Source organism: Anolis sagrei, chromosome 12 (assembly GCF_037176765.1).
Source record: "Anolis sagrei isolate rAnoSag1 chromosome 12, rAnoSag1.mat, whole genome shotgun sequence".
Classification (NCBI taxonomy): domain Eukaryota; kingdom Metazoa; phylum Chordata; class Lepidosauria; order Squamata; family Dactyloidae; genus Anolis; species Anolis sagrei.
In genome coordinates this window covers 13,579,244-13,606,513 of record NC_090032.1, presented here as the reverse complement: position 1 = coordinate 13,606,513, position 27,270 = coordinate 13,579,244, and the positions used below count along the sequence as shown (strand labels likewise).

The window sequence follows — 27,270 nt, the reverse complement described above, 5'->3', positions numbered from 1 at the left end:
TGTTATTGTTTATTGTTTGCGTTTTCGGTTTGTGTTTTGGTTTTTCTTTATTGTAGTTGTTATTTGGGCTTGACCTCATGTAAGCTGCTCCGAGTCCCATTGGAGAGATGGTGGCGGGGTGTAAATAAAGATTATTATTATTATTACTCAGTGTTAATAAAGGTGGCCAATTGCAACATTCACACTTTCCTCAAGCAGACTAGAGTTCCTTCTCTCACCCTGGAATGCTTCTGGAATATGGCAATACAGCCCGGAAAACTCACAGCAACCCAGATGATGTGCTGTTTTAACCAAAACCCTTATGGTAGAGATTTCCAAACTGCGTCACACAAACCAGGAACCCCTAAGTCTATATGTGACATGAGCAGTACATCACTTAGTTTATGAAAGGTTTTCATGACATATGTTTTGCTACAACAATCTGTATCTCTTTTAAGGGTTTGCAATTGAAATCGAACGACTGTGTTTCAAAATGATGCGTGCATCAAAAGTGTGTCACCACCAATTGTTTGGAAAATGAAAGGATTTCCACCTTGATGTTCACCAGACAGGGATTAAAAACTAGCAAAGTATATCACAGGCATGGGTCAACTTCGGCAAGATGTTTTGGTCTTCAACTCCCACAATTTCTTTGGTGTGCTATTAGCCTGTCATCCACATACTGGAGGATGTCGTCCACATACTGAAGAAATTGTGGAAGTCCAAAACACCTGGAGGGCCGAAGTTTGCTCAGGCCTGGTATATCTGAATACAGGGGTGTCCATCTATGGGTCTTTTCGCTGACCCATACCTGGAAATAGGTCTTTGGTGAAATAACAGATATATGCCCTAAGCTGTGTAAATGAATTTAGATATATGCATACATATATTGAATCCATTGATTAAAAAGGAAATGAAATATTACACCTGTGGTCAAGTTACCAAGCAGAAGAGGGTCATCACAGCCATCTAAGCAGAAGAAGGTACCGTGGTCACAATGGAATCTATATCATTTTGGTCCGTATTTAAGATGTCGAGGGGATACTGCAGGGCTAGGAGGGATGGCTGTTTAGTCCTCATGGCATCATGTCTGGCCTAAGAATGGATGGGAATTTGTCCCCACTGGCCCAGGATGGAGATCTAACTTTCAATGGAAGGCTCTGCTACGATGGGAGCAAAAGGTAGATGTTCTCTCCCTTTGCACAGTTGTGTTACCCAAGAACGTTTTGATTTTGCTATGACCAAAACAAGGTGATCCTATGCATTGCCTTCCCAAAAATAATGTTGGTTGCCATACCGCAAGGCCATGAATATCACTCATGATGTTTCAAGACTGGGACTTTGGAGAAGAGGACATTCCTAATATGGGAGAGGCATGGGTTGGATCTCTGCCCCTGTCATTCCTAGTTGCCTAGGAATAACTATTAATAATGTTAAATGTGCGTAAATAATCTCCTACACAGATATGATGCCAAGGCGTCTCAATTAAGACGAAACAACAAGGGATATATTTCCAAAAGCCATCGGCCCCGACTAGCTAAACAAATGAAATGCAGGATGGGACAGAAAACAAAGCCGAGACAGTTGGGTGAAGAGCAAAAACATCCCCAAGCAGTGGAGGGATAAGGTTGTAACCCACCCACCCTTTCGGTCACTTTTCCGAATCGCTTTTGATGATGTTCATGAGTGCGTTTTTGAGGCTGTTCTTGCTGGGAGATTTGACGGCGGGTTTGTGGCCCTCGACCTCAAGCTGGTCCCTCTTCAGTTCCATCTCGATGGTCATGACGACCTTTTTGTCTCCCGCCTTCTTTCGGGTACCTTCTCTGCTGGCTAACCGCTATTTCCGGTCTTTGCGGGAGTCGCACAGGCCTCCCTTGGACTTCTTCTCGCTGGCGGATTTGGTGAGGCGGCTGTGGTCCAGCATGGCATACAAGACAGGCGGCTGTGGAGGCAGAGGAAGGAGGAGGTTGGCATGGCGAGGCCAAGAAGCTGCAAGGCATCCTTCATGGGGTGCCACAGGCACACATTCACATGCATGTACAATCACAAAATAACACAAATACAGTCAGGCGTCCCCTGGGCAATGTTTCTTGCAAACGGCTAGCATTTCCAACTCAAAAACATTGTTTTACAACATGCAATGCTTTTGACACTCACTATCTCTCCCTCTATCTCTTTCCCTGTATCTATAGAACTAGCTGTGCCCTGCCACGCGTTGCTGTGGCCTATAGTAAATCTTTTCAAAGTAGAGGTAGATATCTGGAGTATTATGAAAGAGAGGTACCTACCTATTCCTTCCCCCCTTTTCTCCCCCTTTCTCTCCTTTCTTCCTTCTCTACCTCTTTCTTTCTTTCTTTCTTTCTTTCTTTCCTTCTTTTGCTCCTTGGTTTCATCCTTCTCTCTTTCCTTCATTCCCTCCCCCTTTCTTCCCTTGCCTCCTTTCTTCCCTCCATGTTTCCTTCCTTCTTTCATTTTTTCTTTTCTTTTCTCCTTCCTTCTTTACCATTGAACATGCTCAGTTGTTTTGTCCTTTTGTGAGTGTGTTGTTGTGTTGTTTTTTATTTTGATTCGATATGTTTGTACCTTGTGGGTTGAAGTATGTGCATGGGAATTTTGGTTAATTTTCGTTGGGTGGTTTTTGAGTTTTGCTGTCCCATTGGATGCCCCTTACAGATTTATATATATAGATCATAGAATCATAGAGTAAGAAGAGAGTAGGCTTGGGCGGTTTCGTTCGTTAATTTCGTAATTCGTTATTAATTCGTATTTAAATTAGCTTACGATCCAATATTGAGCCATGCAGGAATAGTGTGAGGAGTAAATTAGATTTGAAACAATTTTTTCAATTTATTTCGTAATTATTTCTTTATTATTTTGTAATTATTTCGAAATTATTTCGTAATTATTTCAAAATTATTTCGTAATTATTTCGTAATTATTTCCGTATGTCTGGTGCAAGTTTTATAGTTGTTGTTTGTTTTATCACACCAACAGTCAACAACAGAGGGAGAGGGAAGCTTCAGAAGTTCCCCCTGTCCCATTTGGAGGTTTTTTTTAGCATATTTCACAATCGCGTCCGCCATTAACGAATCGATTTGTAATTATACGAAATTTCGTAAATTTCGAAATTTTTAAAAGGAAAATTTCGGAATTCTTTAAAAAAACGAAATGCGATGGACCCCTAAAAACGAAACGAGTTTAGAAACAAATTTTTCCGTTGTTACCCAAGCCTAGAAGAGACCTCATGGGCCATCCAGACCAATTCCCTGCGAAGAAGAAGCAATATTCCATTCAAAGCACCCCTGACAGATGGCCATCCAGCCTCTGTTTAAAAGCTTTCAAAGAAGGAAGCTTTTAAAGCTTCAAACTACAAGAGAGGAGATTCCATCTGAACATGAGGAAGAACTTCCTGACTATGACAGCCGTTCTGCAGTGGAACTCTCTGCCCCGGAGTCTGGGGGATGCTCCTTCTTTGGAAGCTTTTAAACAGAGGCTGGATTGCCATCTGTCGGGGGTGATTTGAATGCAATATTCCTTCTTCTTGGCAGGGGGTTGGACTGGATGGCCCATGAGGTCTCTTCCAACTCTTTGATTCTATGATTCTAAGGAGCCTCCACCACACTCCGGGGCAGAGAGTTCCACTGCTGAACGGCTCTCACAGTCAGGAAGTTCTTCCTCATGTTCAGATGGAATCTCCTTCCTTGTAGTTTGAAGCAATTGTTCCACGTCCTAGTCTCCAGGGAAGCAGAGAACAGGCTTGCTCCCTCCTCCCTGTGGCTTCCTCTCACATATTTATACATGGCTATCATATCTCCTCTCAGCCATCTCTTCTTCAAGCTAAACATGCCCAGCTCCTTAAGCCGCTCCTCATAGGGCTTGTTCTCCAGACCCTTGATCATTTTAGTCACCCTCCTCTGGACAAGTCCAATAAATAAATAAATAAATAAATAAATAAATAAATATGTTATTGTGTGTTTCGTTTGCCGGGGGAGTTGTTTTTGTGCATGCACTGTAGCATCGTTTTGCTTTTTTGGTCTTTTAAGTCCCTTCTGTTGTGTTTTTCAGTGTTTTTTATGAGTGATGATGACTCATTGGCCTGATAGGTGTATTGTGTCCAAATTTGATGTCAATTCATCCAGTGGTTTTTGAGTTATGTTAATCCCACAAACTACCATTACATACACACACATATATAATACCAACGTCACCCGCTTCGTAGGAAATTTATGGAATTCCTTGCCACCCTATATGAGAGCCATGTGTGACTTAGGACCTTTTACTCTAGCACATAAGACCTGGCTTTTTACTAGAGCATTCAATTTCTGTTAATTTTTAATTTCTGTATGTATGTATTTTATCTTTTACAATTTAGCTGTAAATCACCTAGAGCATTCTCGGATGAAGGGCGATTAATAAGAGGAGATTCCATCTGAACATTAGGAAGAACTTCCTGACTGTGAGAGCCGTTCAGCAGTGGAACTCTCTGCCCCAGAGTGTGGTGGAGGCTCCTTCTTTGGAAGCTTTTAAGCAGAGGCTGGATGGCCATCTGTCAGGGGTGATTTGAATGCAATATTCCTGCTTCTTGGCAGGGGGTTGGACTGGATGGCCCATGAGGTCTCTTCCAACTCTTTGATTCTATGATTCTATGATTTTGTTTTGTTTTTTGTCGTGTCAGGAGCGACTTGAGAAACTGCAAGTTGCTTCTGGTGTGAGAGAATTGGCCGTAATAATAAGTAATTAATAAGTAATTAATTAAATATGATATGATGAAATATGAAACCTGCTACAAAACAGGAGCTTTTTTGTTGAGTTCCAGGGACAGAGAAGCAGATGGCGGAAACAGAAGAACGGCCTGCCTCAGGGGAGTGTACTTGCTCTGTCTGTGTTCAACATTTACACAAGTAGCCATTGCCAGAAGAGACAGAGAATTCATCTATGCTGATGATCATGCCATCACTGCCCAAGCAGAGAGCTTTGAAATAGTTTAAAAGAAGCTCTCTGAAGCTTTAGGTGCTCTTACAGGGAGTTGAAATCCAAAACACCTGGAGGGCTGAAGTTTGCCTATGCCTAGGATAGAAGTTAATTCTCTCATTGACTTATATTTATCTGTTGTTATTATATACCACTTTCTCTTACACATCTCTTTATCCATCCCTTTTACCCTTGTGGATTCCAGCCACACCCCATATTGGCTTCTGAAGCATCAGCCAAAATGAATCATAGAATCATAGAATCAAAGAGTTGAAAGAGACCTCATGGGCCATCCAGTCCAACCCCCTGCCAAGAAGCAGGAATATTGCATTCAAATCACCCCTGACAGATGGCCATCCAGCCTCTGCTTAAAAGCTTCCAAAGAAGGAGCCTCCACCACACTCCGGGGCAGAGAGTTCCACTGCTGAACGGCTCTCACAGTCAGGAAGTTCTTCCTAATGTTCAGATGGAATCTCCTCTCTTGTAGTTTGAAGCCATTGTTCCATTGCGTCCTAGTCTCCAAGGAAGCAGAAAACAAGCTTGCTCCCTCCTCCCTGTGGCTTCCTCTCACATATTTATACATGGCTATCATATCTCCTCTCAGCCTTCTCTTCTTCAGGCTAAACATGCCCAGTTCCCTAAGCCGCTCCTCATAGGGCTTGTTCTCCAGACCCTTGATCATTTTAGTCGCCCTCCTCTGGACACATTCCAGCTTGTCAATATCTCTCTTCAATTGTGGTGCCCAGAATTGGACACAATATTCCAGATGTGGTCTAACCAAAGCAGAATAGAGGGGTAGCATGACTTCCTTAGATCTAGACACTATGCTCCTATTGATGCAGGCCAAAATCCCATTGGCTTTTTTTGCCGCCACATCACATTGTTGGCTCATGTTTAACTTGTTGTCCACGAGGACTCCAAGATCTTTTTCACACGTACTGCTCTCGAGCCAGGCATCCCCCATTCTGTATCTTTGCATTTCATTTTTTTCTGCCAAAGTGGAGTATCTTGCATTTGTCCCTGTTGAACTTCATTTTGTTAGTTTTGGCCCATCTCTCTAATCTGTCAAGATCGTTTTGAATTCTGCTCCTGTCCTCTGGACTATTGGCTATCCCTCCCAATTTGGTGTCGTCTGCAAACTTGATGATCCTGCCTTCTAGCCCTTCATCTAAGTCATTAATAAAGATGTTGAACAGGACCGGGCCCAGGGGGGAACCCTGCGGCACTCCACTTGTCACTTCTTTCCAAGATGAAGAGGAAAGAAGTGAGATTAATGAGATTATTTCTTTCTTTCCAGACATCTCAGTGAGCCACAATTATATATCCCCCCCCCCCCCCCGCCCCCGTCAATTTGGGCATCTCACTTGTCAATTCTCAATAACACATTATCTTCCTTTTCAGTCACACACTTACCTGACGGCCTCTTTTCGATGAGTCCTTGCCCAGCCTCAATCTCCCCTTCTCCATTGTACTAAACAAAAATGAAAGAAAAAAGTGAGTTTCTTGAACTTTTGGAAATCTGTGGTTACATTTCTGAGCAGGAAAGAATTGGGAGAAGGTTCAAGGTAAAGGTAAAGGTTTCCCCTTGACATTAAGTGGAGTCAATTCCAACTCTGGGGTGGTGCTCATCTCCATTTTGAAGCCGAAGATCCAGTGTTATTTGTAGATACTCCAAGGTCATGTGGCCAGCATAGTCACAGCATGGAGTGCCTTTACCTTCCCACAGTCCCTATGGATAGCGGTACCTATTGATCTATTCACATTTGCATGTTTTCTAATTGCTAGGTTGGCAGAATCATAAAATCATAGAATCATAGAATCAAAGAGTTGGAAGAGACCTCGTGGGCCATCCAGTCCAACCCCATTCTGCCAAGAAGCAGGAACATCGCATTCAAATAACCCCCGACAGATGGCCATCCAGCCTCTGTTCAAAAGCTTCCAAAGAAGGAGCCTCCACCACACTCTGGGGCAGAGAGTTCCACTGCTGAATGGCTCTCACAGTCAGGAAGTTCTTCCTCATGTTCAGATGGAATCTCCTCTCTTGTAGTTTGAAGCCATTGTTCCGCGTCCTGGTCTCCAGGGAAGCAGGAAACAAGCTTGCTCCTCCTCCCTGTGGCTTCCTCTCACATATTTATACATGGCTATCATATCCCCTCTCAGCCTTCTCTTCTTCAGGCTAAACATGCCCAGCTCCTTAAGCCGTTCCTCATAGGGCTTGTTCTCCAGACTTTTTATCATTTTAGTCGCTCTCCTCTGGACACATTCCAGCTTGTCAATATCTCTCTTGAATTGTGGTGCCCAGAATTGGACACAATATTCCAGGTGTGGTCTAACCAAAGCGGAATAGAGGGGTAGCTGGGGCTAGAAGCTGGGGCTATCAATGGGAGTTCACCCCATTTCAGCAGTTCAGTGGTTTAACCCCTTGGGAAAAGGTTATCATGAATCAAAAATTGAGAGCTGCTTTTGGATTTCTAGATGGAGACTTCTGAGCACCTTTAAAACGTATTATTATTATTATTATTATTATTATTATTATTGGGTTGTTGTAGGTTTTTTCGGTCTATATGGCCATGGTCTAGAGGCATTCTCTCCTGACGTTTCGCCTGCATCTATGGCAAGCATCCTCAGAGATAGAGAGGTCTGTTGGAACAAACAAGGGCAGCTAATCATCTCTCAACAAAAGTTTGCTCTAGGCAATGTCAGGCCATTATATGCTAATCAAGGTGGTCAGTTGAAACATTCACACCTAGCTCCAGCAGACAAGAGCCCTTTGTCCCAACCTGGTCATTCCACAGATATATAAACCCCTTTTCCTAGTTCCAACAGACCTCACTACCTCTGAGGATGCTTGCCATAGATGCAGGCGAAACATCAGGAGAGAATGCCTCTAGACCATGGCCATATAGCCCAAAAAAACCTACAACCCAGTGATTCCAGCCATGAAAGCCTTTGACAATACATTATTATTATTATTATTATTATTATTATTATTATTATTATTAAAGTATGGGTAACATATTACTTTTTTTTAGAGACAATGGTTCGAATGGTTCAAAGCTTAATAGGATGTATATATATTTATATATCTCTATTCAACACATATCATCTATCGTAGGTTGGAAGGAACCCGTCTTACCTGAGTCTCCGTTGGAGCGTTGCTTGTCTCCGCAGCCAGCAATACCTGATAAGGTAGGCTAATATCAAGACAACGAAAACCACGAGCAGAACGCCTCCAATAACAGCTCCCAACACCACGCCATACCTGGTAGGTACTAAAAAAACACAAAAAGTAGGTTTCTATTAAGATGCATAGGACTTTTGAACTCTATAGCTCTCTAGGCTACTTGTTTGGTGGCATCCACATTGTAAAAGGATTCTCTGCACCACATCAGCTCTGTTGTTGATAAAAATGTTGAAGAGCATTGGCCCTGGTATAGAACCTATATCACAACTCCTTCAAAGTCAAGCCTTAAAGGGCAACATGGGGTATCCAATTGTTGTGTGTGTGCTTGTGTATGTTTTGTGTATGTGTGTGTGTGTATGCGCACCAGGACTGTGGCGCAGCTGGCTGGGAGTCAGCTGCATTAAGATCACTACTGTCATGAGTTCGAAAGCCCGGGTTGGAGTGACCTCCCAACCAAAATTGTGTAGCTTGTTGTCGACCTTTGCAACCTGAAAGACAGGTCTTGACAGATTAGAGAGATGGGCCAAAACTAACAAAATGAAGTTCAACAGTGACAAATGCAAGATACTCCACTTTGGCAGAAAAAATGAAATGCAAAGATACAGAATGGGGGACGATGCCTGGCTCGAGAGAAGTACATGTGAAAAAGATCTTGGAGTCCTCGTGGACAACAAGTTAAACATGAGCCAACAATGTGATGTGGCGGCAAAAAAAGCCAATGGGATTTTGGCCTGCATCAAGAGGAGCATAGTGTCTAGATCTAGTGAAGTCATGCTCCTCGTGCTCTATTCTGCTCTGGTTAGACCACACCTGGAATATTGTGTCCAATTCTGGGCACCACAATTCAAGAGAGATATTGACAAGCTGGAATGTGTCCAGAGGAGGGCGACTAAAATGATCAAGGGTCTGGAGAACAAGCCCTATGAGGAGCGGCTTAGGGAACTGGGCATGTTTAGCCTGAAGAAGAGAAGGCTGAGAGGAGATATGATAGCCATGTATAAATATGTGAGAGGAAGCCACAGGGAGGAGGGAGCAAGCTTGTTTTCTGCTTCCTTGGAGACTAGGACGCGGAGCAATGGCTTCAAACTACAAGAGAGGAGATTCCATCTGAACATTAGGAAGAACTTCCTGACTGTGAGAGCCGTTCAGCAGTGGAACTCTCTGCCCCGGAGTGTTGTGGAGGCTCCTTCTTTGGAAGCTTTTAAGCAGAGGCTGGATGGCCATCTGTCAGGGGTGATTTGAATGCAATATTCCTGCTTCTTGGCAGGTGGTTGGACTGGATGGCCCATGAGGTCTCTTCCAACTCTTTGATTCTATGATTCTATGATCTGTCAAGTAGGAAAATTAGGTACCACTTATGTGGGGGGGAGGGGGGAGCTAATTTACGCCACCATAAAAGTCTCCAGCAAGCATGCAAAGAATGAGGAAGTACTTCATCAGTGTCACAAATGGATGGTGAAGCGACAGCTCCCCTGGTGGCCAGAATACCCTCATGAAAAATCTGGAATGTTAAATAGCCTTTGTGTGTCTGTCTATATATGTTGTGTGTCTATGGCATTAAATGTTTGCCATGTATATGTGCATTGTAATTCGCCCTGAGCCCCCTGCGGGGTGAGAAGGGCGGAATAGAAATACTGTAAATATATATATTGCAGCTGGGTGTTTGTGCACATAAGGAGCTAGCCTTGGGACTGATCTTTGGGAGAAAAGTATCTGTTGTATTTTGGTGGTGGATGCTGCTGTTTTTTCCCCCAGGTCTGTTGGATTTTTTGGTATCCTGACCTGTCTCCTGTAATCTTTGAACCTTTGGACTGGCTTTTGGCTACGGTATAGACTCTTGATCCCTGGACTTTGTTTATTGAACTCTTGGCATTTGACCACTGGACTGGACCCTTTTGACTACGGAGTTGTTTTTGCTATTTATGTTTTGGTCTATTAAAACAGCCAGCAAGTAAGTGCTGTTTTAATTAAACTGTTTGATAAAGCTGGGAGTTTGGTTCATCTCTACCTAAATAAGGTAGAGCCCTGGCAACGTGACGGGGATCTTCGGTTCGGACAAAATAATGTTATGCATTGCTTGATCCTACTGTTTGCCAACAAACAAAGTAGTATTTGATGATAATATAACTTTCTGGGTTGTTGTGTGTTTTCTGGGCTATATGGCTATGTTCCAGCAGCATTCTCTCCTGACATTTCACCTGCATCTATGGTAGGCATCTTCACAGGTTGTGCGGTCTGAGGACCTCACAACCTCTGAGAATGGCTTGCCATACATGCAGGCAAAACGTCAGGAGGGAATGCTGCTGGAACATGGCCAGATAGCCCAGAAAACACACAACAACCCAGAGATTCCGGCCATGAAAGCTTTCAACAACACAATATGACTTTCCTTTGGAACGAACCGACTGCCAGAGACTCTGGGATCCCAGTGGGACTCCAGTTGAGACCTCTTTCCAGTTTGAGCATAATTTTCCAACCAATTGTGGATTCATCTGACTTTAAACGGGGACAGTTGGAGGATATGTAACCAACGCAGACATATTACACCAGGCAATAATGGTCCATGCAGAACAGATAGGAAACACCGATGTTCTACCATTGGCCATCCCTGCAATGGCTTCTGGACATACTTATGCAACAATATCTGGGAATTCAAGGTTAGGAATCGCTATCTCCAGTCCCTCTGGCCCTGGACTATTTTGGGTGAGACACAACTGTTTCTCACAATGCAGTGTGCCTAGCAAATATGTAGTTGCAGCAGTATAAACAGAAATGCCGTAATAGGTACTCGTGGCAAGTTTATGACCTTTGAACTGGACGTTACCATTTTCAAAGACGTAGAGCGTGACCTGAGAGGTCTTCCCAACAATGTCCGGCGGGTTCTTGACGTCACAGGTAAAGGTGCCATTGTCCGTGTACTCCAGGTCATGGATGACGATGGAGCCGTCCTTCCAGCGTGGGTTCCCGACCCACTCAATGCGCTCCTTGAACATCCCCACGTTGTCTATGTAAGGCTGGCCTTTAGCATAATGAAATATCTGGGGTTTGGTGACACAAGAACAAAGGGACATGGGTGAGAAAGAGCCGTACATTCGCAAGAGAGAACCTGATTTGCTTAGAAAAACTTGGCATGTTCCTTTCCCAGCATCTCCAAGAAGGAATCAGGTAAGTAAGTTATTGCTAGTCAGGATAGACAATAATTAGCTAGATGGACCAATTACTTATTATTATTATTATTATTATTATTATTATTATTATTATTACATACATATATACATACATAACAAGATTAGTACACAGCAAACAAGATCACTATGCTGGCTTTTGTATTGGATCACATACCAAACACCACCCGGGGGCAGGATGCGGCCCCTTGGGCTCTTTTCACACATCGCCTCTCTCACACCATCCTATACTTCCTTCTCTCTTTCCTTCCTACTTCCCTCCTTACCTTCCTTCCTTGCCTCCCTCTTTCTCTCTTCCTCCTTTCTTCCCTTCCACCCTTCCTTCCTTCCCTTCCTTCCCTCCCTCCCTCTCTCCCTCCCTCTTTCTCCTTCCTCCCTTCTCTTTTGTCTTTCCTCTCTTCTTTTTCCTCCCTCTTTCTCCCTCCATTCTCTTCCACCCTTTCATCCTTCCTTCTCTCTTTCCTTCCTCCTTACCTACCCCCTCCCTTCCTTACTTCCCTCTTTCTCCTTTCATCCTCCCCTTTCGTCCTTCCTTCCTTTTCCCTTTCCTTCCTTCTTCCCTTCCACCCTTTCATCCTTCCTTCCCTTTTATCTTTTCTTCCTTCCTTCCTTCCCTCCCTCCTTCTTTCTCTCCCTCTTTCTCCTTTAATCCTTCCCTTCCTCCCTTTCTTCCTTCCTCCCTCCTTCCCTTCCTTCCTTCCTTCCTCCTTCCCTTCCATCCTTTTCTTCCTCCCTTTCTTACTTCTCTCTTTCCTTCATCCTTCCCTTCCACCCTTTCATCCTTCTTCCCTTTTGTCCTTCCTTCCTTCCCTCTTTTCTCCCTCCTTCTCTCTCTCCCTCTTTCTTCTTCCATCCCTCCCTCCCTCCCTTCTCTCTTTCCTTCCTCCTTCCCTTCCACCCTTTCATCCTCCTTCCCTTTTGTCCTTCCTTCCTTCCCTCCCTCTTTTCTCCCTCCTTCTCTCCCTCTTTCTCCTTTCATCCCTCCCTCCCTCCCTTCTCTCTTCCCTTCCCTTCCACCCTTTCATCCTTCTTCCTTTTTGTCTTCCATTCCTTCCTTCCCTCTTTCCTCCCACCTTCCCTCTCTCCCTCTTTCTCCTTTCATCCTCCCCTCCCTCCCTTCTCTCTTTCCTTCCACCCTTTCATCCTTCTTCCCTTTTGTCTTTCATTCCTTCCTTCCCTCCCTCTTTCCTCCCTCCCTCCTTCCCTCTTTCTCCTTTCATCCTTCCCTTCCTCCCTCCCTCCCTTCCTCCAGATGGACAATTTCAACAAAAAGGAGGAAAGGGTGAAAATCTGGCTACCAGTATTTAAAAAACTCTAAAATCTGGACTTCCTAATGCGACAATATCTGGAAATCCAAGGTTAGGCATCACTATCTCTGGTTCCTCTGGTCCTCTATAATTTTTAATACTGGTAGCCAGATTTTCATAATTTCCTCCTTTCTGTTGAAATGGTCCACACGTTTGTGGATTTCAATGACTACCAGTATTAAATACCAGTATTTATAAAAAAACCTCTAGAATCAGAACAGTAAATAAATAACAACACTAAAAAAAACAACAGGGGAATTCCAGATAGGAAACAATTAGGGCCAGCTAACACCTTCCAACAAAGGACTCCCCAGGCAGCAATCAGTCCATTTTTGGAGCTGCCAGGTCATTCAATGCTAATCAAGTTTGTCAATTGCAACATTCACACTTGCCTCAAACAGACAGGAATTCTTCCTCCCACCCTAAACATTACTCCACAGACATATAAACCCCACTTGCCTAGTTTCCAACAGACATCACAACCTCTGGGGATGCCTGCCATAGATGCGGGTGAAATGTCAGGAGAGAATGCTTCTGGAACATGGCCAGACAGCCAAGAAAATCCACACCAAACCAGTGGTAGGAGTTGTTAGCATGTCTGAGAATGTTTCTGGACAAGGCTTAATAATAATAATAATAATAATAATAATAATAATAATAATAATAATAATAGCAATAGTTATTATTAATAATAATAATATTATTGAAGGCAGAAGTCTTAAATTTAAATGACCTGGCAGTCAATAATCAAGGGGGAAATCTTACCGATAAGCTGTCTCTGCTGCTTTCCGGTTGAAAATGCCAAGTGACCGAAATGTCATCGGAGATCCACTCGTTAGACCAAAAAGAGCAGTAAAGCTTAACATTGGAGCCCACTGTGCCATGGATCTCCCGATCTGTGTAAACGTGGATGGCCAAAGCTGGATTTAGCACTGCAAAGGAAGACAGGAGATGGTCATGCCAATGATCTGTCACTGAGAACGCTATGGATGCGCATCAGGAAAGCAACCTGGCCATTGCATGAGGCCAAAGCTGAGGTCTCCAAACACTCTTCAGGCACATGGCAACAATTCAGCCCGATAACACCAAGACCAGATCCATATTCAGGTGAATATGGATCTGGTCTTGGTGTTATCTGGCTGAATTGTTACCATGTGTAGGTATAAAGTCCTAAACAGTTTGGGACCTGTCTACCTTCGTGACCGCATCTCTCTCCATGTACCAACTCAGGCCCTTCGATCTTCAGGAGAGGTCCTCCTGTCACCTTTTACCAATCTCACAAGCCTGTCTTGTGGGTAAAAGGGAGAGAGCCTTCTCCTCGGTGGCCCCCCGACTCTGGAACTCTTTACTTGGAGAGATCAGGAAAGCCCCTTCACTAGAAACATTTAAAAAGGACCTTAAAACCTGGCTCTTCCACTGCGCCTTTGGTGAGTAGGTGCACACCATGACATTTTGCACCCCTCAACGCCTTTCTGTTACTGGAGTTCGTGCCCCCCAAATGGGAAGTTCAACCTCATTGTTGTTGTTCATTCGTTCAGTCGTCTCCGACTCTTCGTGACCTCATGGACCAGCCCACGCCAGAGCTCCCTGTCGGCCGTTACCACCCCCAGCTCCTTCAAGGTCAGTCCAGTCACTTCAAGGATGCCATCCATCCATCTTGCCCTTGGTCGGCCCCTCTTCCTTTTGCCTTCCACTTTCCCCAGCATAATTGTCTTCTCTAGGCTTTCCTGTCTCCTCATGATGTGGCCAAAGTACTTCAATTTTGTTTCTAGTATCTTTCCCTCCAGTGAGCAGTCGGGCTTTATTTCCTGGAGGATGGACTGGTTGGATCTTCTCGCAGTCCAAGGCACTCTCAGCACTTTCCTCCAACACCACAGCTCAAAAGCATCGATCTTCCTTCGCTCAGCCTTCCCTAAGGTCCAGCTCTCACATCCGTAGGCTACTACAGGGAATACCATGGCTTTGACTATGCGGATCTTTGTTGCCAGTCTGATGTCTCTACTCTTTACTATTTTATCGAGACTGGACATTGCTCTCCTCCCAAGAGGGAAGCGTCTTCTGATTTCCTGGCCACAGTCTGCATCTGCAGTAATCTTTGCACCTAGAAATACAAAGTCTGTCACGGCCTCCACGGTTTCTCCCTCTATTTTCCAGTTGTCAATCATTCTTGTTGCCATAATCTTGGTTTTTTTGACGTTTAGCTGCAACCCGGCTTTTGCGCTTTCTTCTTTCACCTTGATTAGAAGGCTCCTCAGCTCCTCCTCGCTTTCGGCCATCAGGGTGGTGTCATCTGCATATCTGAGGTTGTTAATGTTTCTTCCAGCAATTTTCACCCCAGCTTTGCATTCATCCAGCCCCGCACATCGCATGATGTGTTCTGCATACAAGTTAAAAAGGTTGGGTGAGAGTATGCAGCCTTGCCGTACGCCTTTCCCAATCTTGAACCAGTCTCCTGTTCCGTGGTCAGTCCTGACTGTTGCTACTTGGTCCTTGTACAGATTCCTCAGGAGAGAGACAAGGTGGCTTGGGATGCCCATCCCACCAAGAACTTGCCACAATTTATTATGATCCACACAGTCAAAGGCTTTAGAATAGTCAATGAAGCAGAAGTAGATGTTTTTCTGAAACTCCCTGCCTTTCTCCATTCTCCAGCGGATACTGGCAATCTGGTCTCTCGTTCCTCTGCCTTTTCTAAACCCAGCTTGAACATCTGGCAACTCTCGCTCCATGTATTGCTGGAGTCTTCCTTGCAGGATCTTGAGCATTACCTTACTGGCATGAGAAATAAGGGCAACTGTACGGAAGTTGGAGCAGTCTTTCGCATTTCCCTTTTTTGGTATGGGGATATAAGTTGATTTTTTCCAGTCTGATGGCCATTCTTGTGTTTTCCATATTTGCTGGCAAATGGTATGCATCACCTTGACAGCATCATCTTTTAAGATTTTAAACAGTTCAGCTGGGATCCCGTCGTCTCCTGCTGCCTTGTTGTTAGCAATGCTTCTTAAGGCCCATTCAACCTCACTCCTCAGGATGTCTGGTTCTAATTCATTCACCACACCGTCAAAACTATCCTCAATATTATTATCCTTCCTATACAGATCTTCTGTATAGTCTCGCCACCTTCTCTTGATCTCTTCAGCTTCTGTTAGGTCCCTGCCATCTTTGTTTCTTATCATACCAATTTTTGCCTGAAATTTACCTCCAATGTTTCTAATTTTCTGGAAGAGGTCTCTTGTCCTTCCTATTCTGTTGTCTTCTTCCACTTCCATGCATTGCTTATTTAAAAATAGTTCCTTATCTCTTCTGGCTAACCTCTGGAATTGCGCATTTAACTGGGCATATCTCCCCTTATTATCCCTGTTTCCTTTTGCTTTCCTCCTTTCTTGGGCTACTTCCAGTGTCTCAGCAGACAACCATTTTGCCTTCTTGGTTTTCTTTTTCTTTGGAACGTACTTTGTTGCCGCCTCCTGAACAATGTCGCGGACTTCTGTCCATAGTTCTTCTGGGACTCTGTTTACTAAATCTAGTCCTTCAAATCTGTTCTTCACTTCCACTGTATATTCGCTAGGAATGTTAGTGAGATCATATCTAACTGGTCTGTGTATTTTCCCTGATCTCTTTAGTTTTATTCTAAATTGGGCAAGAAGAAGTTCGTGATCTGAGCTACAGTCAGCCCCAGGTCTTGTTTTCACCGACTGGATGGATGTCCGCCACCTTTGGCTGCAAAGGATGTAGTCAATCTGATTTCGGTGCTGACCATCTGGTGAAGTCCATGTGTAAAGCCGTCTTTTAGGTTGTTGGAAGAGAGTGTTTGTTATACACAGTGAGTTTTCCTGGCAAAATTCTATCAGCCTGCGTCCCGCTTCATTTTGTTCTCCCAGACCATGCTTGCCTGTGATCCCTGTTGTCATTTGACTTCCCACCTTGGCGTTCCAGTCTCCTGTAATGAAAATAATGTCTCTTTTTGGTGTATTATCCAGTAGGTCCTGCAGATCCTCATAGAACTGATCTACTTCTGCTTCTTCAGCAGCTGTGGTTGGGGCATATATTTGGATCACTGTGATGTTGAAAGGCTTTCCTTGCACTCGAATTGAGATCATTCTGTCATTTTTTGGGTTATATCCAAGCACCGCTTTCGCGAATTTCTTATTAATTATGAAGGCTACTCCATTTCTTCGATGTTCCTCTTGTCCACAGTAGTAGATCTGGTGGTCATCTGATGTGAAGTGGCCCATTCCAGTCCATTTCAGTTTGCTGACCCCCAGAATGTCTATCTTTAGTCTTGACATCTCACCAATAACAACATCCAATTTGCCCTGGCTCATAGATCTTACATTCCAGGTTCCTATGGTGTGTTGATCTTTAGAGCATCGGATTCGTCGTTCGCCTCCAGTACCGTCGGCCGCTAGCCTTCCTTTCGGCTTTGAGCTAGCTGCGTCATCACATCTGGGGCTAGTTGAACTTATCCTCTGCTCCTCCCCAGTAGCATTTTGGCCATCTTCCGACCTGGGAGTCCCATCTTCCAATGGCATACCGACATATCTCTGGTTGTACTGGTCCATTTAGTTTTCTTGGCAAGGATACTGGAGTGGTTTGCCATTGCCTTCCCCAGGGATCACGCTTGGTCTGGCCTCTCTGCCACAACCGTCCCGTCTTGGGTGGCCCTTCACGGTTTCGCTCATGACATCATTGAGGTGCTCAAGCTCCAGCGCCCCGACAAGGCGGTGATCCTTTGCTGGAGGATCAACCTCATAAATCCCCGTAAATGTCTTGCTCCTTTTTAAAAATCTCATCACAGCTTTTAAATTGTTTTATCTTGTGCATGTGGCTCACCCATTGTTATTATCATCGCTATTGTGATTGTATTTATTAGAATGTTATTTTAAGACTGTTTTTAAATTATTATTATTATTATTATTATTATTATTAATGTACTTTGATGATGTTATCATTATTTGTTTTTTATGTTTTGATTTTATTATTGTAATATGTTGTCCGAGCTTGGCCCCATGTAAGCCGCTCCGAGTCCCCATCGGGGAGATGGTGGTGGGGTATAAATAAAGATTATTATTATTATTATTATTATTATTATTATTATTATTATTATTCTCATAGCAACTCACAGTAACAGTTGTTATATCAGATATTGCGAAGGTGCTTTGCTTCTGAACATTTGTTTTTTTAACTATCAAGTTGAATAAATCCTTTGATCCATTGTTTCTAAACCTTTCCAACACAATTGGTGATAATCTTGTGGTAATGTTTGGATTTAGATAAAGCACATGGGCTTGACTTGACATACACAGAATAAACGCCGGAAAATCAACACATTCCTAAGACATGTGGCACAGGCCAAAATTAGTTTTAAGATATTTCTTTAATTCATCTTTAATTGGTAACTCGTAGTATGAAGTGGAAGATGTGCCAGAAGAAGTGTTATGGAATGGGGCAATACATTGATTTTTATTAGTGACTAGCCATCCCCTGCCACACGTTGCTGTGGCCCAGTCTGGTGATCTGGAAAATAAAGCAATGAGAAAGTGTTGGTTTCTAATATATGTAATGTCTTTATGCTTGTGGGTAAACAGTATTTCTTGTTTCTTTGTTAGTGTTGATGTGGAGATTGTCTGGTTTGCCTTCTCTGGAACATGCAACATATGATTGTCCTTCTTTAGGCGTCCCTTTCAAATGTATGATACTATATCTCTCTGTGTGTGAATCATATCTATCTATATCTCTGTCTGGATGACTCTTTGTCAGGAGGGCTTTGATTATGTTTTCTTGCCCTGGTGAAGAGAGTTGGACTGGATGGCCTTAAATATTTTCTGTTGGTCATGGAGGTTCTGTGTAGGAATTTGCCCCAATTCTGTCTCTCCTTTCTTCCTTCCCTACCTCTTTCTTTCTTTCTTTCTTTCTTTCTTTTTCATTCATTCTTTCCTTCTTTCGCTCTTTGGTTTCATCCTTCCTTCTCTCTTTCCTTCATTCCTTTCTCTACTTCTTCCTTTGTCTTCTTTCTTCCCTCCCTATTTCCTTCCTTCTTTCACTTTTTATTTCCTTTTCTCCTTCCTTCTTTACCTCTTTCCTGCCCTCCCTTCCCTTTTCCTTTCCTTTCTACTTTCTCTTCTTCCTTCCTTCGGTACCTCTTTCCTTCCTTCCTTCCTTCCTTCCTTCCTTCCTTCCTTCCTTCCTTCCTTCCCTCCTTCTTTTCTTCCTTCCCAATGCCCGCCAAACCCTTCTCGTGCTTTCTGTTGGTCAGGGGAGTCCTGTGTGCCACATTTGGTTCAATTCCATCGCTGGTGGAGTTCAGAATGCTCTTTGATTATAGGTGAACTATAAAGCCCAGCAACTACAACTCCAAAATGACTAAATCATAATATTTTGAGTGATGGTCACTCCTTGTGTTGTGAGATGTTTTGTTGCCAAATTTGGTGTGATTTTGTTCATTGGTTCTTTTGTTTTTGTTGTTGTTGTTCATTCGTTCAGTCATCTCCGACTCTTCGTGACCTCATGGACCAGCGCACGCCAGAGCTCCCTGTCGGCCGTCACCACCCCCAGCTCCTTCAAGGTCAGTCCAGTCACTTCAAGGATGCCATCCATCCATCTTGCCCTTGGTCGGCCCCTCTTCCTTTTACCTTCCACTTTCCCCAGCATCATTCCCTTCTCTAGCCTTTGCTGTCTCCTCACGATGTGGCCAAAGTACTTCAACTTTGTCTCTAGTCTCCTTCCCTCCAGTGAGCAGCCGGGCTTTATTTCCTGGAGGATGGACTGGTTGGATCTTCTCGCAGTCCAAGGCACTCTCAGAACTTTCCTCCAGCACCACAGCTCAAAAGCATCTCTCTTCCTTCGCTCAGCCTTCCCGAAGGTCCAGCTCTCACATCCGTAGGTGACTACAGGGAAGACCATGGCTTTGACTAGGCAATGGATCTTTGTTGCCAGTCTGATGTCTTCGTTGCCAGTCTTTTGTTTTTAAGGTACTCATTATGCACAGAGCATTTATATATATATAGATAGATGTGTTTGGGCATTGTGAGACCAATTCTGGTCTGGCCCATCTTTTTATTATTATTTTACTATATTATTATTTAATTATTTATTTATTTCATTATTTATTATTTTATTATATATAGAGTTTTATATATACTAACGATCATGCCATCACTGCTCAAGCAGGAAGCTTTGAAATGGTTGAACAGAAGCTCTCTGAAGCTTTAGGTACTCTTACTGTCTATTATAGGGGAAACCAGCTGATTCCTAATCCATCTAAAATGCAGACGTGTGCTTTCCACCATAAGAACAGACAAGCATCTCGAGCTCTGAGGATGACCTGGGAAGGAATCCCATTGGAGCATTGCCGCACACCCAAATACGTGGGAGTCACTCTGGACCATGCTCTGGCTTACAAGAAGCTCTGCATGGTTTGAATGAAATTGTATGAAAGATGTACGTTTGGGGTCTATATAATGTCATCGTAAGTTTGAAACCCTGGAAAACTACAAGAAGGAGGTGAAAATTCATGAACTATAATGAAAAGCTGCTGACATTGATAACCAGAGACAAATGATTAACTGTTTAACTTTTGGGGGGGGGGGGGGAACAATGTGTTTACATTATAGAGACAATGGCTCTTTAAGTTAAGGAAATGTTTACAAGTCTCCTTATGTTTACCAACATCAATTAGGGAGAGTCAAGATCTGTCCGGAACTGGGGAGCCAGGGCATTTCAGGATGGAAAAACATCTATCATTCATTTACAACTTTGGAACATCAGCAAGAAATATTGCTATATAAATTGCAAATGCCTGGCAATAAACATGCTTGACTATCAAGTAAAACGTGGGTGCTAGAAATAATATATGAAAGCTGAGTGGCATAACCTGGAGATCACAACCAGACACAGTGAAGACATCTGCCCTTGTGCTTGGCTACTCTGCTGCTGAATACGCATGCCCAGTGTGGAATACATCTCACCACACTAAAACAGTGAATGAGGCTCTTAGTGAGACGTGCTGCATTATTACAGGATATCTACGCCCAACTCCACTGGAGAAATTATACTGTTTAGCCGGTATTGCACCACCTGACATCTGCCAGGAAGTAGCAGCCAATAACATGAGGAAGAACTTCCTGACTGTGAGAGCCGTTCAGCAGTGGAACTCTCTGCCCCGAAGTGTGGTGGGGGCTCCTTCTTTGGAAGCTTTTAAACAGAGGCTGGATGGCCATCCGTCAGGGGTGATTTGAATGCAATATTCCTGCTTCTTGGCAGAATGGGGTTGGACTGGATGACCCATGAGGTCTCTTCCAACTCTTTGATTCTATGATTCTAATGAAAGGGCCAAGGCAGTAACATCTCCAGCCCATCCTCTATTTGGATATCAGCCAGCATGCCAACGACTTAAATGAAGAAACAGCTTGCAGGGACACCTCAGCATGCGAGAGTCCAAAAGTGGCAGGTTAAATCAGTGGCTGATACCGGATGAGAAACTCCGTTCTGGACACACAAAAGACTGGGTGATGTGGATGGAGCTGAGGTTGGCTCTGCAACCACGAGTTGCAGAGCCAACCTTAAGAAATGGGGCTACAAAGTGGAGTCCACAACATGCAAGTGTGGAGAAGAGCAAACCACTGACCACTTACTACAATGCAGCCTGATTTCATGGGTGTCTATTAAGCTCCAACTTGTTAAGGTCAGTTCAGATTTTGGATTTGATATATCCTGGAAGTTTTCTATGTCCCTAAGTTTTCTTACATTCCTAAGACATATGACACAGGCCAAAATTAGTTTTGGGATAGTTGAGATAGTTCTTTAATTCGTGTACTCCTGTTCAAGTTTTTACTAGTTATACCTTTCTGATTGTGGTGTCTCTGTGATTCCTGGCCTTTTCTGGACTTTGTCACCTCTGCAACTTTATGATACACTTCGATTATTGTTTGGTTGGGTTGTTATAGGTTTATTCGGGCTATATGGCCATGGTCTAGAGGCATTCTCTCCTGACATTTCTCCTGCTATCATATCTCCTCTCAGCCTTCTCTTCTTCAGGCTAAACATGCCCAGCTCCTTAAGCCGCTCCTCATAGGGCTTGTTCTCCAGACCCTTGATCATTTTAGTCACCCTCCTCTGGACACATTCCAGCTTGTCAATATCTCTCTTGAATTGTGGTGCCCAGAATTGGACACAAATATTCCAGGTGTGGTCTAACCAAAGCAGAATAGAGGGGTAGCATGACTTCCCTAGATCTAGACACTATGCTCCTATTGACGCAGGCCAAAATCCCATTGGCTTTTTTTGCCGCCACATCACATTGTTGGCTCATGTTTAACTAGTTGTCCACGAGGACTCCAAGATCTTTTTGACACGTACTGTTCTCGAGCGAGGCGTCCCCCATTTCGTATCTTTGCATTTCGTTTTTCTGCCAAAGTGGAGTATCTTGCATTTGTCCCTTTTGAACTTCATTTTGATAGTTTTGGCCCCTCTAATCTGTCAAGATCATTTTGAATCCTGCTCCTGTCCTCTGGAGTATTGGCTATCCCAATTTGGTGTCGTCTGCAAACTTGATGATCCTGCCTTCTAGCCCTTCATCTAAGTCATTAATAAAGATGTTGAACAGGACCGGGCCCAGGACGGAACCCTGCGGCACTCCACTCGTCACTTCTTTCCAAGATGAAGAGGAAGCATTAGTGAGCACCCTCTGCGTTTGTCCATTTAACCAATTACAGATCCACCTCACCGTAGTTTTGCCTAGCCCACATTGGACTAGTTTCCTTGCCAGAAGGTCATGGGGGACCTTGTTGAAGGCCTTCCTGAAATCCAGGTACGCTCCATCCACGGCATTCCCCGCATCTACCCAGCTTGGAACTCTATCGAAAAAAGAGATCAGATGAGTCTGGCATGACTTGTTTTTGATAAATCCATGTTGACTATTAGCGATGACCGCATTTGTTTCTAAGTGTTTGCAGACCACTTCCTTAACAATCTTTTCCAGAATCTTGCCTGGTATCGACGTGAGGCCGACTGGACGGTTATTGTTTGGGTCATCCTTTTTTCCCTTCTTGAAGATTGGGACCACATTGGCCCTCCTCCAATCTGCTGGGACCTGTTCTCCAAGAATTCTCATGGGAGAACTGTATGCCGAGTTTGGTTCAATTCCATTGTTGGTGGGTTTCAGAATGTTCTTTGATTGTAGGTGAAATATAAATCCTGGCAACTACAACTCCCAAATGACAAGATCATATATTTTTTTGAGTGAAGGACGTACATTGGGTTGTTAGGTGTCTTGTGTTCAAATTTGGTGTCAATTCGTCCAGTGGTTTTTGAGTTCTGTTAATCCCACAAATGAACATTACATTTTTATTTATATAGATTATTATTATATCTTTCTTTCTTCTTCCTGATTTTTTATATGCGTTATGCTATTCGTATTGCATTTTTTGGTATTATGGTGTTTTGTAATCACTGAAGAAATGGGATTAATAGGTATGCTCCATAGGATAATATGGCTATTACACTGTTCAACGGAGAAAAAGTTGCGGGCCTGAAAATAGTTGTTCTTTTATGATTTTGGGGTGCTGAAAACGAAAATGACATTTAAAAATGTATATTGGCTCTAGTTTTTATGATATAAGCAATCACGTGATCACGTATGGTTGAAAAAATGCACGTTGCGACTTACACTATGGAAGATTCTAGAATATTCTAGAAAGTTTGATGACGCAGTATTAGTGCCATGTGCAAAAGCCAGAAAGCCCTATATAAGGCCAGACTTTTGAACGGTGAGGGTCAGTCAGGTGAAGACTGAGACAGTGTCGTTAAACATCGTTTTACATTGTTCTTTTTACTGTAGTTATTAGGCCTGGGTAACAACGCAAAAATTTGTTTCTAAAATCGATTTGTATTTGGGGGTTTTTTTTGTTTCGATATTTAAAATAATTACAAAATTTTCCTTTTAAAAAGTTCGATATTTACGAAATTTCGTAAATAGTAAAAAATTAACGAATCAATTTCCGAAACAATAACGAATTGATTCGTTAATGGCGGACGCAACCGCGAAATACGCTAAAAAACCTCCAAAAACTTCTGAAGCTTCCCTCTCCCTCTGTTCTTGACTGTTGGTGTGATATTATAATTTTTTTTCACTAATTAAACCATAAAACTGGCCCAGACATACGGAAATAATAACGAAACGACCTCAGAACAATAACGAAACAAATACAATAACGAAATACAAAGCATTTACAAAACGTGTTTAAAAATTCGTTTTTTTAATGATTGCTCCAGAATGGTTCGTTATCGTTTTGTAATTGGAAAAATTAACGAATTATTAACGAATTACGAATTAACGAAACGAAACCGCCCAGGCCTAGTAGTTATGCCTTGCACGTGTGTAAATAAAGCACTATGGAAAAAAGATATCAAGGCCAATGGACTCCGTCAATGCTGTCAGACTACTGCTGGAGCATTGGAAGAGGCAATCCTTTACTTGAATACAAAAGAAAAGTCAAGAGAAGCAAACAGGATAGAAACTAAAGTCACGATTAAAGTGACATTTAAACTTTCAGACTTTTCAACTGCATTAGGCCTACGAATATAGTTTCTTGCTGCACAAACATAAACAATAGACTAATTAAATAAATATTTCTCATGTATAAACTATTGGCAATATAATTTGACTAAAATTTAGTAAATATTCACGGTTTATATACATGCAGTAAGGTTAGGCGCATTATCACAATATTAACGAATTACCTATTGTGGAGAAAATTGAAATAGCTGTTGCATAAAAACCAGAGCCAATTAACACATTTAATTATTATATTTGAATTCAGCATGTTAAATTTATTAAGAAACGGCACATTTCGTTTCCGTAACTGAGAAAAACTGAAAATTTGTAGAACAGTGTTGTTAAAGGTGGTCCTGTGGACCCTACCGCAGCAGAAGAAGGGGACGATTAATTCTACCAAGGCTCCATAACATGAGAATAAGATACAGAAGGATCCTTTATTCTGCAGAGGAATGTGCAAGGGCTCTCAGTCTTGGGACTTGGACGTCCATCACCTCCGCCCCCTCATCCCTCCATCATGTGGGAGGTCCCCGTCTGCAAAAAAAGCCCTGTTTCATCAACATTGCTGACCTGGCTATAGAACGTTTGGTCCAGCCTTTGGAGTGACATTTCACTCAAAGGGTCCCATTGTAATGCCACACAATCCGGTCCTTTTGTTCCACCCTTGAGTTGCAAATTCCAACCAACCAGACACATTTCCATGGCTGAGGAGGTTTCACTCCCGCGCTTTTTGGATCCAGTGTTTGATAGGCACGGCCTTCAAAGAGACCTGCACAGCATAGCTGATGCATTTGAGACCATGGAGGTGTCTACGTACAACGCGCTCTTCAGCTTAGAAATGGAGGTGATCACTAACTGATATTAAGTCCAGTTGTGTCCAGACACGACTGGACTTAATATCAGGGGGAAACCCTTACCTTTACCTAATATTGTGCTGTGCAAATAATATATTGTATAAGGTAAAGGTAGTCCCCTGACATTAAGTCCAGTCATGTCTGACTCTGGGGTGTGGTGCTCATCTCCATTTCTAAGCCGAAGAGCCAGCGTTGTCTGTAGACACCTCCAAGGTCATGTGGCCAGCATGACTGCATGAAGCACCCTTACCTTCCCGCCAGAGCGGTACCTATTGATCTACTCACATTTGCATGTTTTCGAACTGCTAGGTTGGCAGAAGCTAGGGCTGACAGCGGAAGCTCACGCCGCTCCCCGGAATCGAACCTGCGACCTTTCGATCAACAAGCTCAGCAGCTCAGTGCTTTAACCCACTGAGCCACCGGGGGCTCCCTAATATATTGTATACACATATAATATTGATAATATAATGTAATACAATATAATACTAATGATGGAAAATAATAATTACATATTTTATATTACATGTAATATTACTAATAGGAGTACAGTATAGTTGTATAGTACAGCATAGTGATATATTATACTAATATTGCGCTGTGCTAATAATATAAAGTATTGTATACACATATAATATTGAGTATAATACCAATAATACAATATAATTATATATTTTATATTACATCCATTTAGTGTGTTCTGTAACAGGGTTCCGATCCCTCATACACAGTGATGCACAGTGAAGAATATCTGTCTAGGTTGTTGTAGGTTTTTTCAGGCTATATGGCCATGTTCTAGAGCAGTGTTTCTCAACCTGGGGGTCGGGAACCCTGGAGGGGTCGCGAGGGGGTGTCAGAGGGGTCACCAAATACCACAAGAAAACACAGTATTTTCTATTGGTCGTGGAGATTCTGTGTGGGAAGTTTGGCCCAATTCAATTGTTGGCAGGGTTCAGAATGCTCTTTGATTGAAGGTGAACTATAAATCCCAGCAATTACAACTCCCAAATGTCAAGGTCTATTTTCCCCAAACCCCACTAGTGTTTACATTTGGGCATATTGAGAATTCGCGCCAAGTTTGGTCCAGATCCATCATTGTTTGAGTCCACAGTGCTCTCTGGATGTAGGTGAACTGCAACTCCCAAAACTCAAGGTCAATGCCCACCAAACCCTTCCAGTATTTTCTCTTGGTCATGGGAGTTCTGTGTGCCAAGTCTGATTCAATTCCATCATTGGTGGAGTTCAGAATGCTCTTTGATTGTAGGTTAACTATAAATCCCAGCAACTACAACTCCCACAGGACAAAATCAATACCCTCCCCCAATCACACCAGTATTTCAATTTTTGTGTATTGGGTCTTTGTGCCAAATTTGGTCCAGTGTATGAAAATACATCCTGCATATTAGATATTTACATTATTATTCATAACAGCAGCAAAATGACAGTTATGAAGTAGCAATGAAAGTAATTTTATGGTTGGGGGTCACCATAACATGAGGAAGCGTATTAAGGGGTCATGGCATTAGGAAGGTTGAGAACCACTGTTCTAGAGGCATTCTCTCCTGACGTTTTGCCTGCATCTATGACAAGCATCCTCAGAGGCAATGAGGTCTGTTGGAACTAGGAAAAAAGGTTTATATATCTGTGGAATGACCAGACTCTTGTCTGCTGGAGCTAGGTGTGAATGTTTCAACTGTCTGCCTTGATTAGCATTTGATGGCCTGGCAGTGCCTGGGGCAATCTTTTGTTGAGAGGTGATTAGATGTTCCTGATTGTTTTCCCTCCGTTGTTTTGCTGTTGTAATTTTAGAGGTTTTTTTTAATACTGGTAGCCAGATTTTGTTCATTTTCATGATTTCCTGCTTTCTGTTGAAATTGTCTACATGTTTGTGAATTTCAATATCTATCTACCTCCAGGTGTTTTTGACTTCAACTCCCACAATTTCATCAGTATGTGAACGACATCCTTCAGTATGTGGACGACATGCTCATAGCACAGGCATTGGCCAACTTGGGCCCTCCCTCCAGGTGTTTTGGACTTCAACTCCCACAATTCCTAACAGCCGGTAGGCTGTTAGGAATTGTGGGAGTTGAAGTCCAAAACACCTGGAGGGAGGGCCCAAGTTGGCCAATGCCAGTAGGCCATTAGGAATTGTGGGAGTTGAAGTCCAAAACACCTGGAAAACAGTTGTCCCATGCCTGATCTATCTCTAGCAGAGGATGGATGGCCATATGTCGAG

General features: G+C 43.1%; 1 protein-coding gene across 1 annotated transcript in view; it reads right to left on the bottom strand.

The window, feature by feature from the left end:
- Positions 1–389: 389 nt before the first annotated feature.
- Positions 390–27,270, bottom strand: part of MPZ (myelin protein zero) — a 30,890-nt gene continuing 4,009 nt past the window's right edge. The window contains exons 2-6 of the mRNA XM_060758543.2: positions 13,392–13,558; positions 10,959–11,172; positions 8,087–8,222; positions 6,364–6,421; positions 390–1,921 (exon numbers count right to left, since the gene is read on the bottom strand). Of these exons, the coding sequence (XP_060614526.1) occupies positions 1,817–1,921; positions 6,364–6,421; positions 8,087–8,222; positions 10,959–11,172; positions 13,392–13,558 (680 nt within the window). The 3' untranslated portion in view covers positions 390–1,816. The remainder of the gene's footprint in view (positions 1,922–6,363; positions 6,422–8,086; positions 8,223–10,958; positions 11,173–13,391; positions 13,559–27,270) is intronic.